Source organism: Entelurus aequoreus, linkage group LG07 (assembly GCF_033978785.1).
Source record: "Entelurus aequoreus isolate RoL-2023_Sb linkage group LG07, RoL_Eaeq_v1.1, whole genome shotgun sequence".
Lineage (NCBI taxonomy): Eukaryota > Metazoa > Chordata > Actinopteri > Syngnathiformes > Syngnathidae > Entelurus > Entelurus aequoreus.
In genome coordinates this window covers 15,233,392-15,253,273 of record NC_084737.1, presented here as the reverse complement: position 1 = coordinate 15,253,273, position 19,882 = coordinate 15,233,392, and the positions used below count along the sequence as shown (strand labels likewise).

The 19,882-nt window shown below is 42.7% G+C and overlaps 1 protein-coding gene across 1 annotated transcript in view; it reads left to right on the top strand.

Annotated features, from left to right (window-relative positions):
• The window catches only part of LOC133653426 (myosin-7B-like), a 33,692-nt gene that overhangs the window by 11,670 nt on the left and 2,140 nt on the right, over positions 1 to 19,882 (top strand). Inside the window, exons 17-41 of the mRNA XM_062052668.1 lie at positions 3,109 to 3,185; positions 3,379 to 3,466; positions 3,535 to 3,652; positions 3,823 to 3,946; positions 4,058 to 4,194; positions 4,361 to 4,531; positions 4,621 to 4,705; positions 6,192 to 6,434; positions 6,506 to 6,682; positions 6,760 to 6,905; positions 7,008 to 7,098; positions 7,172 to 7,329; positions 7,417 to 7,648; positions 7,774 to 7,900; positions 8,084 to 8,202; positions 8,343 to 8,539; positions 8,630 to 8,813; positions 8,979 to 9,144; positions 9,274 to 9,398; positions 9,471 to 9,586; positions 16,764 to 16,950; positions 17,007 to 17,216; positions 19,421 to 19,546; positions 19,611 to 19,701; positions 19,802 to 19,881. Coding sequence (XP_061908652.1) covers positions 3,109 to 3,185; positions 3,379 to 3,466; positions 3,535 to 3,652; positions 3,823 to 3,946; positions 4,058 to 4,194; positions 4,361 to 4,531; positions 4,621 to 4,705; positions 6,192 to 6,434; positions 6,506 to 6,682; positions 6,760 to 6,905; positions 7,008 to 7,098; positions 7,172 to 7,329; positions 7,417 to 7,648; positions 7,774 to 7,900; positions 8,084 to 8,202; positions 8,343 to 8,539; positions 8,630 to 8,813; positions 8,979 to 9,144; positions 9,274 to 9,398; positions 9,471 to 9,586; positions 16,764 to 16,950; positions 17,007 to 17,216; positions 19,421 to 19,546; positions 19,611 to 19,701; positions 19,802 to 19,881 — 3,575 coding nt within the window. The remainder of the gene's footprint in view (positions 1 to 3,108; positions 3,186 to 3,378; positions 3,467 to 3,534; positions 3,653 to 3,822; positions 3,947 to 4,057; positions 4,195 to 4,360; positions 4,532 to 4,620; positions 4,706 to 6,191; positions 6,435 to 6,505; positions 6,683 to 6,759; positions 6,906 to 7,007; positions 7,099 to 7,171; positions 7,330 to 7,416; positions 7,649 to 7,773; positions 7,901 to 8,083; positions 8,203 to 8,342; positions 8,540 to 8,629; positions 8,814 to 8,978; positions 9,145 to 9,273; positions 9,399 to 9,470; positions 9,587 to 16,763; positions 16,951 to 17,006; positions 17,217 to 19,420; positions 19,547 to 19,610; positions 19,702 to 19,801; position 19,882) is intronic.

The window sequence follows — 19,882 nt, the reverse complement described above, 5'->3', positions numbered from 1 at the left end:
TAGCTCGTTGTAGTGCAGGATAAAAGAGCAATAAGGTGCAGATATAAATAAATAGATTACAGTACAGATAAATATATTGCACTTTTGCATATGCATCCACGTTTATGGATGTATGTTATATTGTCTTTATAGTCCAGCAAGTTAAACCGTTTTTGGGGGGGAATTGAGGGGATTATTATGATGCGTTCAAGAGACTTATGGCCTGAGAGAAGAAGCTGTTACAGAACCTGGAGGTTCTGCTACGGAGACTGCGGAACCTCTTTCTAGAGTCCAGCAGTGAAAACAGTCCTTGGTGGGGGTGGGAGGAGTCTCTGCAGATTTTCTGACTCCTGGTCAGGCAGCGGCTTTTTGCGATCTCCTGGATAGGAGGAAGAGGAGTCCTTATGATCTTTTCCGCCGTCCTCACCGCTCTCTGCAGAAACTTCCAGTCTGAGGCACTGCAGGCTCCAGTCCAGACAGGGATGCAGTTGGTCAGTAGGCTCTCTATAGTGCCTCTTTATGTGTTGGTACACATTATTTTACAGTACCTCAAATTCAAACTGCACTTTAATGTATTTTCAATGTAAGATACAGAATTTGAGTTTTTTTTAAAAACACAAAATCTGGGACACCGCTTGCTTTTTGCCAAAGCACTGGTAAGAAGCACTGATGTATACAAGTAATTAAAGAATACAAATAAATATTAATCATTTTAAAGTGTTGTTTAGTAAATATTAACTTTAAAAAAAGTCTTATAGTATTCACTACACCACTTGTTTACTGCAGAATGAACTTTGTAATGAAAATAACGAAAGAACTTTGAGAGGAAGTTTACCCCCTCAAAATGTACTGAAAAAGAAGTAAAATCGTGGCCCTAAAACCAGGTACGGAACAAATGATATTAAAAAAAATAATCGTGATAATTTTTTTTGCCATATCGCGCAGCCCTACTTCCAACTTTGTTAAAACACTTCAGGGAAGAGCCTTTTCTGTTCCCAGAGCACCATGCAGGGTCCATGAAGCATGCTTGCTGTGCAAAAACACTCGAGCTGATCTGGCAAATCAGAGACCTCTGACCTCACACATTTACACACACTAAAATGTGGTAGCAAGTCTTCTCCGAAGAAAGCCGGTTTACAGGGATAAATGGATGGGGCAAATCCACATTTCATTCACTTGGACTGTTGCTTTCCCAACACTTTTGACCAGTGGTGTGCCGTCAGGGCCAGCAAGGCCTTCTCTGCTGGCCTAACATAACCAGAAATCATGATCATAATTAAATGTATTTACTTTCCCTAAATATCTAAAAGTATTCATATTCTTTTCATGTCATATTATGCTCGTTCCAGTCAGAATTCAGCTAGCTTATGTTGCCATGCTGTACCAAATCTGCCCAACGCCTTCAGAATCAACAATACAGGCGAATGGGGACATACAGCGACAGACAGTTGCGATAGCCAATCAGATCACTGTCATGTGGGGGTCGCATCTTACTGTGTGAAGGTAGGAATATGATTTATTGTCATAAATCCTACACACTACAAAAAGACAGGAACCAAACAAAAGGAAAGCGTGCCGATCGTACGAGAAGCTAAGGAACCAAAACTTAGCATAGGAATCATTAGCCAGAAAACAAGAATACCAACGTGAATGTTGCACACAGCAAACAACGAAGCCAGACAGAGTGTGGCGAGCAACGTGAATAAATAGCTCTCTGATTTGTGCCCGGCAGCAGGTGAACGTGCCGAACACTAACCAGAGGCAGGTGAAACCAATCAGTACCCATGGTGACCAAAACAAACCTGGGAGTGCACAAAACAGAAACTGAGAGAGTCCAAAACTAACAGAACATGACTGAACAAAACATGATCCGGGCCACGGATCATGACAGTCACGAGTTGTTGTCAGTAAGGCCTTCTAGATGGCCTCACGTTGAACGTGACATTTACGCGTCCTGTGATTGGATACTTACCGGGATTGTTAGCGGATGAATTTGAGAACACATAGAGTTGAGAGACAGTTGCGATAGCCAATCAGATCACACGTTGTTGACAGTAGCTGTTCTGTTACAACTAAAAGTTGTAAACTCTTGTTGTTAAAGTGTGTCATGCTTGTCATTTAATTAACACTGTTAAATGTGTATTTGTCGCCATCATGTGGTCAGGGCAGTTAATATATATTTGAGAAGTGTGTACTTTGAATCAATCAATCAATCAATCAATCAATCAATCAATCAATCAATTGATTGATTGACTTTGAATCAAACTTTATTGACCGAAAGTTGCATAAGCCAAGCAAAGAAATTTACGGTATATGTTTTAATTGCAGATGCGTTTTAATTGATTTTTAAATACGCTAGAAAATAACCCGTTTTGTATACTGTTGATGTGATCCAATGCCCGGTAGGGTGTAAATGTGTTCCTGTATAGTATTTCTCTAGCAACGATCATGTGGTGACATCAATAATGGTATTTTGAGAGGTAATCAATGAAGTCGGAGATCACTGATAACCTGACTCTTGCCAGATCCTTGTAGTTCGCTGAGCTCCACACAAGGATCTGGGATCGAAGGCAATGCAAACTCCTTCAAGATAGCAAAAAATAATGAACCAATCAGGATCGCCGGGCGGGATTTGATAGATGTGACGTAGCGCCGAAGCGACTGTTTGATTCAAACAACAATGGCGGCACGCAGCGAGGAGTCTTGTGCTGACATTGATTCTGCTATTGCAACTGTTTTGTCGAATCTATCGAATATTAATTAAATTATTTTCGCTCTGACGTTATCCAATATGTCGGCTGTTCTGTTTTGGATTTCCCAGCGTCGCTCTCATCAGCCTCACGGGTTGATTTCGTTGTAAGTGGTTGAAGTAGCACGTCATTCAAGATAACGGACAAGTGGTTTAGCCAATCACATACCATTTTTTTATTTTACAAGGCCCCGCCTTCTGAAATACATCTCCTATTGAGAAGTCTCAGATCCTTGTGTGGAGCTCAGCGAACTACAAGGATCTGGCGAGAGTCAGGTTAGATCACTGAAGGCCTAGGTGGGAAACGCACGGCCAGCCACAGCTTTTGACTATGTAATGTCAAAGGGTGTAAAGTTATTCTGGTTTGGATCTGGTTTCAGCCACTGATCCAAAGCACGAGAAGAAGCAAAGGAAGAGAAAAGCAGCTTCCTTCCAGACGGTCTCTCAGCTTCACAAGGTGGGTCACATGATCTGTCTTATGACCGTACCTTACCTTGTCATTGGTGAAAGAAAGTTTCCTCTTTCGTGTGGTACTTTGAAGTCAATATTTGGCAGGTAAGAAAAGGTTAAAGGTCAACTGTCACCAGGTGGCAGTCTCTTATTGTGTTTCTATTTTTGTCTTTAATTATTTTGTTTGTTTGGACCGACAGGAGAATCTAAACAAGCTGATGGCGAACCTCCGCAGCACACAGCCGCACTTTGTCCGGTGCATAATTCCCAACGAGGGCAAGACTCCTGGTGAGCAGACAGTCTGTTAACATAATGATGATCACATGGCGACAAAAACAAAAACCTGTTTTGTTCAGGTGTGATGGATCCCTTCCTGGTCCTGCACCAGCTTAGGTGTAATGGAGTTCTGGAGGGTATCAGGATTTGCAGAAAGGGATTTCCAAATAGGATCCTGTATGCCGAGTTCAAACAGCGGTGAGTGTTGAGCTGATGCTCCGTCTGCATTACTTTAAGTCCAGGAATCAGCGGCTGGAACACTGAGCAAATGTGAAATGCCACAATCAAAAGTGTCGGAAGTGTTTCTAGCAAATTTTCCCAGGAGAGGGTGAATTTCACAACCACCGTTTTGACACGTGCGTTCCCAGCTATCGTATCCTGAACCCTTCCGCCATTCCAGAGGCTTCTTTTGTGGACAGCAAGAAGGCTGTGGAGAAACTTTTGAGCTCTCTAGACATCGACCACAGCCAGTACAAGTTTGGACAAACTAAAGTATGTACCAGACATGCGATGTCCAATTCGATAGACAAACTATCCTATCAATATTATCCTTCCTATCAAATTTTTCCTCATCCTGTCATCGCTTCTCTACTTCCATCCCAGGTGTTTTTTAAGGCAGGTCTGCTGGGCTATTTGGAGGACATGAGGGACTCTCGTTTGTCTGAGATCCTGACCATTGTCCAGGCCATGAGCAGAGGAAAACTGATGAGGCTGGAGAGAGACAAGATGATACTGCAAAGGTCTAACACAGTCAATTCTGGGATGCCATGATATCAATCTTCAATGAATTAGAATTTGGAAACAATTCTTCCCATAAGAAGTTCCATCATATCCATTTAAGAGTGTTTTGTTGAGCAATTCATCAGCAGGACTCGTCTCACATGGAGGACTTTTGTCGTGTCTCAGGGATGCAGTAATGGTGATCCAGTTCAACCTACGATCATTCTACACCGTGCGCACGTGGCCGTGGATGATGTTGTTCTATAAGCTCCGCCCCTTGCTGAGGAGCGCACATGTGGAGAAGCAGCTGGCCATTCTCAACGAAGACTTCTCCAAGTTAAAAGAAGCCTACGCAAGGTGGCAACCATCTTCGTCTTCATCCCACTAACGCTTCACTTTTAAATTCTGCATCAAGTCTAACTTTGCTCCTGGTTCTTTTTCTTCAGGTCTGAGGTCAAGCGGACTGAGGCAGAAGAGTGTCAGGTGTTTATGGTCCAGGAGAAGAATGACTTGGTTCTGCAACTCCAAGCTGTAAGTGACTACTGAGAAATAAATTAATACACCCCAGAGTGGACAGAGTATATAAAAAAGTATAAAAAGCCAAGTTTAAAAAAAAAAAAAGAACAATTCTGAGGAGAACATATGGCTACACATTTTTGTAAAGTTTTGTGTGTATGTAGCAACAATTGTTTTTTTTAATGGATAAAAGGTATACATTGATCAATTAACTATGGCAAAAGTATACAAGGATATACTGCACATACCTGTACAATTTAAAAAGTGCTAGAGAGACCTTAAAGCCCCATTTAAGAACTTTCAGTTTTGGTTGATTTTGGCAGTGCCAGGGGACCAAAGCGGTAGTGTTTTGCCAGAAAGAAGACCACACTTCCCATGATGACTAGCACATATAGCGTCATACTGACATGATGTCCGCTGTACTATTGGCACAAATATTACGTGTCTAATGGCTATGCTGATGTTAAATAACAGACATTATCAACAAATGATCTTGGATTGCGCGATAAAACATGATGCTACTAACCAAGAATGTTTCGGGGCGGATGCAGGTTCGAAGCACAGAAAGACCGGCAGGAGATTTTTTTCGAAGAAAGGAATAGTGAAACTATCCACCTGGTGGCTATTTATTGCTACCACGCAAATTTCCGTTATCTAACATTAACATTAGCATTTTGATTTGAGCATCAAAAGTCACTCACTAGTCCAGCAGGAACACAGCCAAAGCAGCATCGGTCGGGAATTCAAATAAAAAAAAAAACTGTATAAAAGTTAAGAACAATAAATACATGTAATAAAGTATGTAAGTATTAGGATTCTCCCTTTTAAGAGGGCAAACTCCACCCGGATTATTTAGTCCTAAGGCTGTTAACAATGTATTCTACAAAATAGAAGTAAGTACAAACAACAGAAATACCAGGCCTAGAGAGGAAGCGAACAAGCTATCAAGAGGTCAAAGCAATCTCTCTAACGACTGTCCGCCTACCCCAGCTTTTTGTCCGCCCAGGTTGCTCTGCGCTGGCATGAATTGAAACTGAAACTTAAACTTAAAAATTGAAACTGAAAGTTACAGTAACTTAACATGTGCTTACCGCACACACATTCTTCTTCACACTCTCTCATGACATCATTAATATCAATAAGTGTGTGTGTGAGAGTGCACGGTTAATTACACAGGGTGTATTTGTTCCGGTTATCTCCTTCCAACAGAATGAAAGCCAATTCTAAGGGGAGATTTTTCTGCCAAAAGGAGGGAAAATATTATTTTGGTATGGGGAAAAGGATGAAAATACATTTGGTTGATATGTAAGAAGAGTTTCACAATAAAGTTCACATGTAGAACCACTGACATTTATCTTTTAAAAGAAAAGTAAATAAATATCAAGCAAGCAAATCATGTAATCTCCAGTGGTGGTATAGTTGTTCACATAGATAACATTATCATGCAACTCATTTATAGATCGAATTAGAGTAGATAATTTTTCGCTTTTGGTCCACGCAGGAGCAAGACAACCTGGCCGACGCAGAGGAACGCTGCAGTCAGCTGATCAAATCCAAGATCAGCTTGGAGTCCAAGCTAAAGGAGATGAACGAGCGTCTGGAGGACGAGGAAGAAGTGAGCACCACGCTGACAGCCAAGAAACGGCAGCTGGATGACGAGGTGGTGACGCTGCGGAAGGACGTGGATGACCTGGAGATGACCGTGGCAAAGGTGGAGAAGGAAAGACACAGTATCGAGAACAAGGTGGGTCGAGGCAGGGCCACTCGTTTCCCTTGTTTATACGTTTTCTGACCTACTGTGATGTGTCAGAGCAGGTGAAGAATCTTTCTCATGAGATGTGCGTCCTGGATGAGAACATCGCATCTCTGACTAGGGAGAAAGTTGCCCTGCAGGAAGCTCACGAGCAGGCTCTAAATGACCGCCAAGCTCAAGAAGACAAGGTCAACATGCTGACCAAAGCCAAGAGTCGCCTGGAGCAGCATGTAGACAGCGTAAGACCTAAACAATGGTGGAGCGCTTGTCTTCCCACCATTCGGCTTTGATTTGGCTCAAAGTTGTTGTCCTCTAGATGGAGGGTTCCTTGGAGCAGCAGAAGAAGGCACACACCGAGCTGGAAAGAAACAAACGGAAATTGGAGGGGGATTTGAAGCTGTCTATGGACTCTGTGAGGGGCCTGGAGGACCAGAAGAAGGAGCTGGAGGAGAGAATGAACAAGTAGGAAATATCTAAAACTTACAGGAATCGTCTGAAGTTACTTCTTTTCACAACGTGTCAAAAGATTTACTAGCGGCGATGCTTTTTATTGTGTGTGTGAAGAAAAGACTTTGAATTGGGTCAGCTTCAGTCCAAAATAGAGGACGAGCAGACCTTGGTTGCTCAGCTGCAGAAGACAATCAAAGAGCTTCAGGTCGGTCAAATGTCAGTCACATGATTCAGAATCCCGCAAATGGCGTGATCTAAAGCTCAGATTGTTCCCGCAGACTCGTATTGAGGAGCTGGAGGAGGCGCTGGAGGCAGAACGGGTATGGCGCTTCAAGGCGGAGCGTCAGAGGAACGACATTGCTCGGGAGCTAGAGGAGCTTGGTGAGAAGCTGGAGGAAGCGGGAGGTGCTTCTGCTGCTCAGATTGCACTCAACAGGTGAGTCCAGACCTTTTATAAAAGACTAGAAACACAGAACCTCATTCACCCAGCCTCCCTACCTCTAATGTCACCATACCAAAACAGGAAGCGGGAGGCAGACTTCCTAAAGTTGCGGCAGGAGCTGGAAAAAGTGGGGCTTCAACATGAGACACTGGCTGCCACGCTGAGGAAGAAGCACACCGACATGGTTGTGGAGCTAAGTGAGCAGAATGATGGGCTGCAGAGAGCCAAACAGAAGCTGGAGAAGGAGAAGGCGGAGCTTAGACTGGAGGCTGACGACCTTGCCGCCAACCTCGAACAGATTACTAGGGCCAAGGTGACAACATGGCCTACACAACATATTTTACTAACTCACCTGCTAGCAGACTGACCTTCAATAAAATGAGCATAATTTACCATTGATGTCTGTGCTGGTGCACGTGTACTGTTGCGCGTGAACAGGGTGTTGTGGAGAAGACTTGCAGAGTCTACGAGGACCAGCTTAACGAGAGTCGCGTCAGGGCGGACAATCTGCAGAGGCAACTCACTGAAATGTCCGCTCAGAAGGCACGAACTGTCGCTGAGGCTGGTAGGTTTGGGATTTAGGATTCTGGTCATGTTTTGCTGAAGTTTCCCCCAATGGACCTCCTGGATCCATTCATTGTGTATTCCTTTTGGATCCAAGGGAGCAAAATGTTATTGGCTCCAAAACAAGGGAAACAATGTTTGAGTTGGAGGTCTTCAGCTTTAACAGTTTTCTGTTGAACTGCAGCAGAGTACAGCCGTCGTATGGAGGAGCGGGAAGTGCTGAACAATCAGCTCCAGCGTTCTAAAGCTGGACTCTGTCAGAATATGGAAGGCCTGAAGAAACAGCTGGAGGAGGAGAGCAAAGTAAGCTTAGAACCTTCTAGAATGTTTTAGAATCTCCCAAATAAAGTTATGTTGTTGTATGTATGACAAAACACAGAAGGAGAGAATCGAAGGAAACTGTTTAGACAAGAACTTGAAGGTTGTTGTTACATCTCTTTCAGACCAGGGTGTCGCTGGTGCAGACGGTGCAGGCGTCCCGCCATGAATGCGTTCTGCTGAGAGATCAGCTTGAAGCGGAACAAGAGTCCAAGGCTGAATTGCAGAGGACCCTGTCCAACACCAACAGTCAGCTGGCTCAGTGGAGGACAAAGTACGAGACAGAGTCTGTGCTGCGGATCGAAGAACTGGAAGATGCAAAGTAAAACCCTCAAACGAGACAATGTTTGAACACTGATGAGAAGCAGTCTTGAAAGTCATATATGGGTACATGACAATGTGTTTTCTGCAGGAGGAAGTTAGTTGTCAAACTTCAGGCTGCACAGGAAGTTGCTGAAGCGTCTCAGGCCAAAAGTTCCTCACTAGAGAAAACCAAACAGCGTCTGCAGATGGAGATTGAGGATTTGGTGGTAGAGCTAGACCGCTCCAACGCCTCAGTTTTGGTTCTCGACAAGAAGCAACGCAACCTCGATAAGGTCAGTCAGGAATGTGGGATGCCACAAAACCAGAGAAAAACTAGGTTGCGCTTAGCTTGCTGATTTAGCCCCACCTTTTACTTTTCAAATCCCATATTCTGCTTTTCTTGCTGCTAATGAAGTTGATGTCTTCCATTTTGAAGTGTGTTTGTGGTCTCCGTGCAGATATTGAGCGAGTGGAAGCTGAAGTTCGAGGAAAGTCAGTCGGACCTTGAGGTCTCCCAGAAGGAATCCCGCAATCTGAGCACAGAACTTTTCAAGCTGAAGACCATTTACGAAGAAGCTCTGGACCATTTGGAGACAATCAAACGGGAAAACAAGAACCTTCAAGGTATCATGCTCATCAGCAGGAAAACAAAGTGTCCAACTTCATTAGCCAGCGCTATGATAACAAGCTAAAAGTGTGTTGAGGGATTAAGACAACACTAGCTACTCATAACTTGCACATGTTTGGCTCCAGGTGAGATTTTGGACCTGACAGAGCAGATCAGTCGGGGTGGGAAGACCATCTATGAGCTGGAGAGGATGAAGAAGGTCCTAGACGTGGAGAAAAGCGACATTAAAGCTGCTTTGGAGGAAGCAGAGGTAAGAGGATGCCTAGCACCCTGATGAAACGTCTCACCAAGACAATCCTCACTCATCCTCCTCCTCCTCCAGGGAACTCTGGAGAGCGAGGAGAGCAAGACCCTCAGGGTTCAGATGGAACTTCAGCAGACCAGGACGTTTATTGACCGCAGGATCGCAGAAAAAGATGAAGAGATTGACAACCTCAGGTTGACTGAGCTTCTAAAATATTCCACTCCTGTTTTCAGAAACACTTATGTTTTTATGAAGCAATTGTCATACATCAATTTAGACATTTTCATCATATATTTTTTTTATCTACAATAATGTTTGTTAGTTATTATTAGATGTATTTGTACATAGTTATGATAGCATGGCTAAGATTATACACATACTAGCATGGCTAACACTCGTTTAGCTCTATTGGCATATTTATTAGCAATATTATGACAAATGTAGCATTTTCTATGCATCACCTACTTGAAGACCGAGCACCCAGGGTCCAACTAACAATTTAAAAGGGAACTGCACCATTTTTTAAATTGTGTCTATCAACACAATCCCTATGTAAAACAAGTACACATGGGTTTTTCTTTTTTTTATGCATTCCAACTTATAAACGTTAGCAAAAGTCAGCTAACAGTGGAGTCAATGGGAGCTACTCTATTCCGCCCACTACGCCCTCTAAATAACTATCCAAAAATCGCCAACAATTCTCCATTTACGTCTCGTGACCTGAATATTAACAAAGTATTACCGATATTGTTATTGTAAGTGCTAAGGCAGACAATCTATTTTTAGCGGCACATTGATCACAGAGCGCTAACGAGCTTATGCAGCTATATTGACATATTGAGCCGGTGTCCGACTACAGCTGCTGCTTTCCCTCTAAAATGGTGAAAGTTAATTATAAATTCATTTTAGAATCTAAAGGATTTATGATTTAGATTATAAATCATGCCTCTCACCTGGATAGTAGACGGTTGTGGCCATAAACCGAGGAGTTGGTAATCTTTGACATCCAACTTAGACACGGAGATGGCGAGAAAGACACGAGAAGATGCTTGTTCGCGGCAATTTGTTTTTAACCCTTTGTGAGGATTATGGTTAATTCTTCATTTAAACGGGAAGATATAAACATCCCATCAGTCTGCATCCCAGTGAGAGCAGACATTGTCCATAAGTGATGATTCTATTATGTTCCTAGTTTATATATCTTGTTTGGCACTTAGCAATACTGCTACATGACGCTTTGTGTTTCATTAAAGCTAGATCATTTTAGCACACAGCTTGTAAAACTTGTTGCTGATCCTCTGTATAATCAGACTAAAAAATATAAGGTTCTGCATCATCCTTTGTCCCCAAGTAGTGTTTGTTGTCTTTCAGGAAGTATGCCGTAAGTAGTAGGTTTGTTGTTGTTGAAGGGTAAAGCGAATGTTGTTACGTCTGTGAAATGAGGCCCTTTTCCACCAAAAGCTCAGGAACCTTTGGTTTCTGGCATCTATAGGTTCCTGTAGAAGTGTGTGGTTTGTGTTTCCACCGCATTTCACAGTTGAGGGCAGTTTATACAAATCAGGCTGATGACGTATGGAGGAGTGGTCCACTATATTTCTATACTGATACCATGTAAATAAACAGACAATATTAGGTTACAGTTCTTTTACTAACAAGTAAGTAAATGAAATACAAAGCAATCATATACAAAACGATATGATTTATAAAATAAAGTGTACCGAATTGTTCGTAAAAAGTCAGACTTATGTCTGCAATGTCCAACAGTCAGAAAGTCGTCCTCTCGGTAAATGATGAATTCATGAGGGTCAGGCGATTCATTTCAGCTGTAAATAACAATATATAAGTAATAAATGTCAGTGTTTATCCTTCGGCGACGACACAAACACATTGGCTTTAGCGTTAGCTTGTTAGCATTAGCATTCTGTCCACTCGGGATGAGGCTAATAACTACATAAGTGAAGGGACACTGGATACTTTTACAACATGTAATAAAGTAAATAGTTAATATTTGATGTGATTTACCTTCGTTCCACTCGTGTGTTGCCTCCTTTTCCCCCACATTTATCAAATGAAATCCGAGTAGTAAGCTGTAGAGGTCGCCGCTTCATACTCCTGCGTAAATGCGTTTAAAAATGTCCGTCCACCTTTCGTGACTTCGCGTATCAAAATTAAGTTTGTGAACATAATATACAACATTCAACTGCATAGATAGAGTTTAAAGATTACGGCTGAGTATAAACACTGCAAGATAGTTCCACTGATCAGCGTTCTTTAGCAGACAGATACCCCACAAAAGTTCCTGAATTTCGAAAGCTTCTTTCATTCTTCTTTCTCTCCATTGTCAAGTTTGTTGTAATAGAAATAAATAAATCGCCGCGTATATCCAAATGGTGGTCGGGGGGTTGAAAACCGGAACGCCCCCAACTGTGTTCAACCAATCAGCGTGAGGTTACGGGTAGCTTGGAAAAGTCCCACCTACCTAGGAGGAACTTCGAATGGTTCCGGAAGAACTAAATGTACTTGGGTAGTTTTTGGTGGAAACACAGGGGGAACTTTATTAATGGGTAATTGGGGAAATTCCTGCGGTGGAAAAGGGCTTTTTAAAGCGCTGCCGTGCTTAAAATGGGAAAAATACATAAATATATTATTATGAATGTGCCTGTTACTACATTAAATTTGTATATGAAACGTTGATGAAGGTGTTTGGATGTGTTTAGCGTGCTTTATAGGCGGAATAGAACCGCTGAATTTTGCTAATGTTTATTTACGATTTAGAATGCAAACAAAAAGAAAAACATAGGTGTTCTTGTCTTGCGTAGGGATTGTGAATGATAGGCAAAATCCCCCAAAAAGTGCAGTTCCCTTTTAAGAATTAAATATTAAAAGGCAAACACTGATGTTGATGAATATGAAGACTAACATAAAACAGCATAAACCCAGCATACTACAATGTAATGTAAGTATGTCAGGTACACACAAGATGTCACAGCCGGAGTTGAATTTTCTTTTGATGACAAGGAATTTAAAACAAAAATAAATACTTTATTTTAATTTAATTTTGAAATACTAAAGACAAAATAGACTAAGGCCCCGTTTACACTAAGCCGGATAAGGTTATCCAGGGTAAATCCCACCTAACCTTATGCGTGTCCACACGCAACAATGCCACCGGTTAAGACCCCCGCCCCCCTCCATCCGCCGGCACAACGCAACCTAGTACGCATGTGCGGAAAATGCGCACGTCATAGTCACATCCAGTGTTGCTTTGTGTGCAAGTTCTTAAATTTAACTTATCTGAACAACATCCAGTGTTGTGGTATTTCAATTAACTGGAATCCATTGTGCTGTGGGGCCCTATTGTAGCGAATCACACATGAGCCATCATAAATTAATCAAATCTTTTTTAGATACATAAACAATGTGATAGAGAACATTTTACATCAATCAATCTAGGGATCTAGATATCTGGTCAGGACACTCCTCACTCTTTTGCCTTCACCTTCATTGTCCATTCCTTTTTGGTGACTTATTACTCTGGACCTAGACGCTGAGTCTGCGACATACATGGCGGACAATAACTGATACAGTCTGCTTTGCCAGTCCAAAAGCATTCGCCATTTTCCGTAGTCTTCCCTCGACGGCCAGGTAATACAAAGCACACGCTACCTTTTTTATCACATCCACGGGATCCCGCATTCTCGTTGTCTCTCCTTCGACAAATGGACAAAGTTTTTCGGTAAGTAGAATCACAGCTGACCTCGACATTGGAAAGTTCCCTTGCCGTCTGAGAAGTGTTGTATCCCAAATAGCTGCAATCGCTTTCTTTTAAGGTATTCATGTGTGATTTCCACAAGTGTCTGTACAGACGGAAGGAGAAACACGGGCATGTCTGGATGACTCGCCTTCCTATTTCCAGTGGTTAGCTCCGAGTTACAAAACCGCTTTATCATGAAGCTGGCTGTGGCGCGTTCTTTCTGACGTCACTTCCTGTGAGGGGTGCGGTCTTTCTGGCGTCACTTCCTCTCCGAACTCAGTTTGTAAATGATCAATTAGTCCATACAAAGCTAAGAGCCGGAGATTCAAGAAATAGACGCCGCACTTACCAGTGTGTAAAAAATTATCCAAGGAGGGGAACCTTAAACGATGATTTAGTGTGGCCGAAACGGGGCTTAGGCTAAATAATTATTTGTTTAAGGGGTTAAACGACTTAGTGTAGACATAGCCTGAGAGCAATACTATTATAAATATTTTATATTTAAAAATGAAATTGATATAAACCAATATTTTTCCAATTGTCATTCATGAAAAGAATTTCGTACAGACCATGTACACGCACCAAGGATTACTGTCTCTATTTACCGCCCATGTCAATGTTCGGCCATCAGGTGAACGTTCACTTCAGAAGAAACAAAACATTCACCCTTTAAGACCCAGAGCCAAAATAATCCACACAGAACAAATATTTAAACAACGGCCCAATGGCGAGGACAACAATTATTAGTAAAATTGCAACAACCCTTATTATACTAGAGTGTTAGCGTAGCGTTAGCTCTGATTCCAACTGTAAACTGAACAACCAAACGCAAAATACACCAATAATAGTTCACAATAATTGTTCCAGTTGATCATTAAAACAACTCACGGAGCTTTAAAACTTCTTACAAACGAGGTCTTCTTCTAATAAGATCGATACAAGTCCTCCTCAGCTTATGATACGTTCAGAGACCGCCATTTGCATTGCGGTCGTCCCGCCCCTTGACCAATAGGAAAGCAGCACGGAGGTGACGTCTGATTCATAAGGACCAATAAAATGAATTAAGAAACGTATCCATACCAACCTAATCATGGTAGGTTGTCACATCACATCAAGCAAACTTGGCAACAGAAAACTATGTATGTTAAAATAATAGGCATACTGTACGTAATGGAATGGAATAAAAATAAATATCAAGCCACATAAAATATTGAACCTTAAAGTTACATTTTGAATGACACGTATTAATTTTTTATCACACTGTATATTCAAAAAGTCATTTTGTGTGTGAGAATCGGAGCAGCTGGGGCAGTATTGCAGTCTCTCTGCCGCACTGTTGTGACTAAACGAGAGCTGAGCCAGAAGGCAAAGCTCTCGGTCTACAGAGATATCTACATTCCTACTCTCACCTATGGTCATGAAGTGTGAGTCACGACCGAAAGAATAAGATAGCGGAAACAAGCGGTCGAAATGAGTATCCTCAGAAGGGTGGCTGGCATCTCCCTTAGAGATAGGGTGAGAAGTTCAGTCACCAGAGAGAGACTCGGAGTAGAGCCGCTGCTCACCAAAAATGATTCCCGGGTGCGGCACCGCTGCTGCCCACTGCTCCCCTCACCTCCCAGGGGGTGGAACAAGGGGATGGGTCAAATGCAGAGGACAAATTTCACCACACCTAGTGTGTGTGACAATCATTGGTACTTTAACTTTTCCTTCGCTTGGAAAGGAGCCAGCTTAGGTGGTTCGGGGATCTAGTGCGGATGCCTCACGAGCGTCTCCCTAGGGAGGTCCTCTTTGCACGTCCAACTGGGAAGAGACCCCGGGGCAGGCCAAGGACCAAATGGGGGGATTACATTTCCTCTCTGGCCTGGGAATGCTTCGGGATCCCCCAGAAGGAAGTTGCTAATGTTGCTCTGGAGAGGCAAGTCTGGGGGTCTCTGCTGGAGCTCTTGTCCTCGCGACTCAATTCTGGATAAGCGGTTAAAGGCCTACTGAAACCCACTACTACCGACCACGCAGTCTGATAGTTTATATATCAATGATGAAATCTTAACATTATAACACATGCCAATACGGCCGGGTTAACTTATAAAGTGACATTTTAAATTTGCCGCTAAACTTCCAGTTCGAAACGCCTCTGCGGATGACGTATGCGCGTGACGTAGCCCGGGGAACACGGGTATGCCTTCCACATTGAAGCCAATACGAAAAAGCTCTGTTTTCATTTCATAATTCCACAGTATTCTGGACATCTGTGTTCGTGAATCTGTTGCAATCATGTTCATTGCATTATGGAGAAGGAAGCTGAGCAAGCAAAGAAGAAAGTTGTCGGTGCGAAATGGACGTATTTTTCGAACGTAGTCAGCAACAACAGTACACAGCCGGCGGGGCAACACAGACTCTTACCAGGATTACTTTGATTTGGATGACAAAGACGCAGACGTGCTACTGTGAGTATGCAGCTTTGGCTTCTAAACATTTGATCGCTTGACCGTATGTGCGCAACTTCTTTTTGCGTATGTACGTAACTTTTTTTAAATATATAAGCTTTATGAACCTTGGGTTAGGTGAACGGTCTTTTGGGCTGAGTGATTGTGTGTGTTGATCAGGTGTTTGAATTGTATTGGCGTGTTCTATGGAGCTAGGAGCTAGCATAGGAGCTAGGAGCTAGCATAACAAACACGCAGGTGTTTTTATGCAGGATTAATTTGTGGCATATTAAATATAAGCCTGGTTGTGTTGTGGCTAATAGAGTAAATATATGTCTTGTGTTTATTTACTGTTTTAGTCATTCCCAGCTGAATACCAGGTACCGTGAGTATGCAGCCTTGGCTGCTAAACATTTGATAGCTTGACCGTACGTGCGCGTCACGTACGTAACTTTTTAAAAATATATAAGCTTTATGAACCTTGGGTTAGGTGAACGGTCTTTTGGGCTGAGTGATTGTGTGTGTTGATCAGGTGTTTGAATTGTATTGGCGTGTTCTGTGGAGCTAGGAGCTAGCATAGGAGCTAGGAGCTAGCATAACAAACACGCAGGTGTTTTTATGCAGGATTAATTTGTGGCATATTAAATATAAGCCTGGTTGTGTTGTGGCTAATAGAGTATATATATGTCTTGTGTTTATTTACTGTTGTAGTCATTCCCAGCTGAATATCAGGTCACCCCCGGCTCTCACAGCATCTTCCCTATCTGAATAGCTTCAACTCCCCACTAGTCCTTCACTTGCACTTTACTCATCCACAAATCTTTCATCCTCGCTCAAATTAATGGGGAAATTGTCGCTTTCTCGGTCCGAATCTCTCTCACTTCATGCGGCCATCATTGTAAACAATAGGGAACTTTGCGTATATGTTCAACTGACTACGTCACGCTACTTCCGGTAGGGGCAAGCCTTTTTTTTTATCAGATACCAAAAGTTGCAATCTTTATCGTCGTTGTTCTATACTAAATCCTTTCAGCAAAAATATGGCAATATTGCGAAATGATCAAGTATGACACATAGAATAGATCTGCTATCCCCGTTTAAATAAAAAAAATTCATTTCAGTAGGCCTTTAAAGATGGATGGATGGATTTTGTGTGTGTGCGTGTTCATCAGTACAACTGTTGTCCAACAGGCGGAGCCACCAGCGCTCCCTGGAGACCATGCAGACCAGCTTGGAGGCGGAGATCCGCACCCGCAGCGAGGCGGTTCGCCTGAGGAAGAAGATGGAGTCTGAGCTGAACGAGATGGAAGTTCATCTCAATCACGCCAACAGGCAGGCGGCCGAGAGCCAGAAGATGATCGCACAGCTGCAGGCTGAGGTACGTCAAAGACGGCGGCGCCATTCGGACGAAGCGCCGACGGTGTCATGTTGCAGGTCAGAGTTCAGAAGGCGGATCTGGACGAGAGGGTCCAGCTGGCCAATCAGCTGAGAGAACAGGTGGTCCTGTTGGAGCGACGCTGCACATTGATGACTGCCGAGGAGGAGGAGCTACGCTGCGTCCTGGAGCAGACGGACCGCGCCCGCAAGATGGCCGAACACGAGCTAGTGGAGGTGGTGGACAGAGCCAACCTGCTCAGCACTCAGGTCAACACAACACGTATTGATTGATTGGCTGATGATCAATGTCTGAGACTTTGATTGACACTTGAGTTATCTGATTGATTGATTGATGATTGCACTGACTTGATTGGTTGACTCATTGACTGACTAATTGAATGACTGACCTATCGATTGATTGACTGACTGAATGACGATTGAAAACGATTGACTGATTGATTGACTGATTGATTGACAGCGGAGTCTTCACAGATTGATTGACTAACTGACCGATTGACAAACTGATCTACTAATTGACTGATTGATTGACTGACTAAACAAAATGTTGGTTGATTGATTTATTGACTGCTGAGTCATGACAAATTGATTGATTAGCTAATTGATTGACTGATCATTGATTATTTGATTGACTCGATCACAGACAGATTGACTAACTGATTGATTGACTGATATACCGATTGATTGACTGACACAATGGCTGACTGACTGACCGACCGATGATTGATTTATTGACTGATGGGGTTATGACAGATTGATTGACTGACAGACTGACCGACTGATTGACTGCTTAGTCTTGACAGATTGATTGACTCACTGACCGATTGACTGATTGACTGCTTAGTCATGACGGATTAATTGACTGATTGACCGATTGACAGATTGATTGACTGACTGCTGAGTCGTTAAAAATAGACTTTACCAGTAGCTGATTGATTTACCGATTGATTGACTCATTTACTGAAAGATTGCCGCATTGACCGATTATTGATTGACTGACAGTTTGGCTGACTGAGACACTGATTGATTGACTGAATGACCGATTGATTGATTCATTGATTGACTAACACACTGACTCATTGACTAACTTATTGACTGACTAAGCCACTGACAGGTTGATTGACTGACTGAACTATTGATTAATTGACTCATTCACTGACATATTGACACATCGAGTAACTGATTGGTTGAGTGACAGATTGGCTGACTGATAATTGAATGACTGGCCAATTGATTGATTGACTGCTGAGTCATTACAGATTGATTGACTAACTGACCGATTGACAAACTGATAGACTAATTGGCTGACTGATTGATTGTCTGACTAAACAAACGGTTGGCTGTTTGATTGATTGATTGCCTGCTGAGTTATGACAAATTGATTGATTAGCTGATTGAATGACGGATTATTGATTATTTGATTGACTCGTTCACAGACAGATTGACTAACTGATTGATTGACTGATACACCGATTATTGATTGACTGACAATGGCTGACTGACTGGCTGACCGATTGATTGATTAATTAATTGACAGTCATGACAGTCATGACAGATTGATTGGCTGACTGACTGACCGACTGATTGATTGATTGCTGAGTCTTGACAGATTGATTGACTCACTGACCGATTAACTGACTGATTGACTGCTAAGTCATGACAGATTAATTGACTGACTGACCGATTGACAGATTGATTGACCCACTGAACGAACGATTGACTGACTGATTGATCGACTCACTGAACAAACGATTGACTGATTGATTGACTGCTTAGTCATGACAGATTAATTGACTGACTGACCGATTGACAGATTGATTGATTGACCCACTGAACAAACGATTGACTGACTGATTGATCGACTCACTGACCAAACGATTCACTAACTGCTGAGCAGTTAAAAATGTATTTCACCAGTAGCTGATTGACTCATTTACTGAAAGATTGACGCATTGACTAATTGACCGATTATTGATTGACAGACTGACGATTTATTAATTAATAACACATTGACACATTGACTAACTTATTGACTGACTGACCCATTGACCGATTGCTTGACTGCTGAATCATGACAGATTGTTTGCCAAGCTGATTGACTGACTGACCGATTGATTGATTGACTCAATCACTGATATATTGACACATTGAGTAACTAATTGATTGAGTGACGAATTGGCTGACTGATTAATTGAGTGACTGGCCGAGTAATTGATTGATTGATTGATTGACTGCTGAATCATAACAGATTTATTGACTAGCTGATAGATTGAGTTATTGCTTGACTGACTGATTGATTGATTAACAGATTGACTCATTAACTGACTCCTTAAATGAACAATTCATTTACTGACTTACTAATTGATTGACTTAAGAGTCATAACAGATTTATTTAATGCCTGCCGACCGACCGACTGATTGATTTATTGGCTGACTTGATGGATCATTTGCAGAATGCGGGGCTGGTGAGCCACAAGAAGAAGCTGGAGGCGGATGTGTCACAGCTGGCGGGCGAGGTGGACGACGTGCTGCAGGAGCGTCGCAGCGCTGAGGACAAAGCCAAGAAGGCCATCACGGATGTGAGTGCCAACCTTTGACCTGTGACCTCAACCCAACCTCCTAGCTAACCCCTCTGTGCGTCAGGCGGCCATGATAGCGGAGGAGCTGAAGAAGGAGCAGGATAGCTTCAACATGTTGGAGAGAATCAAGAAGAACATGGAGGGCGACGTCAGAGGTAACAGCAACAACAGCAAAACAACATGGTGGCGCTGGCGAAGCGGGCGTGGCCGACCTCACCTGTGCGTAAATTTGTGTGTGTTGACTGCGCGCGACAGAACTGCAGGTCAAATTGGAAGAGACGGAACAAATGGCGTTGAAAGGCGGGAAGAAGCAACTTTCCAAGATGGAGACGAGAG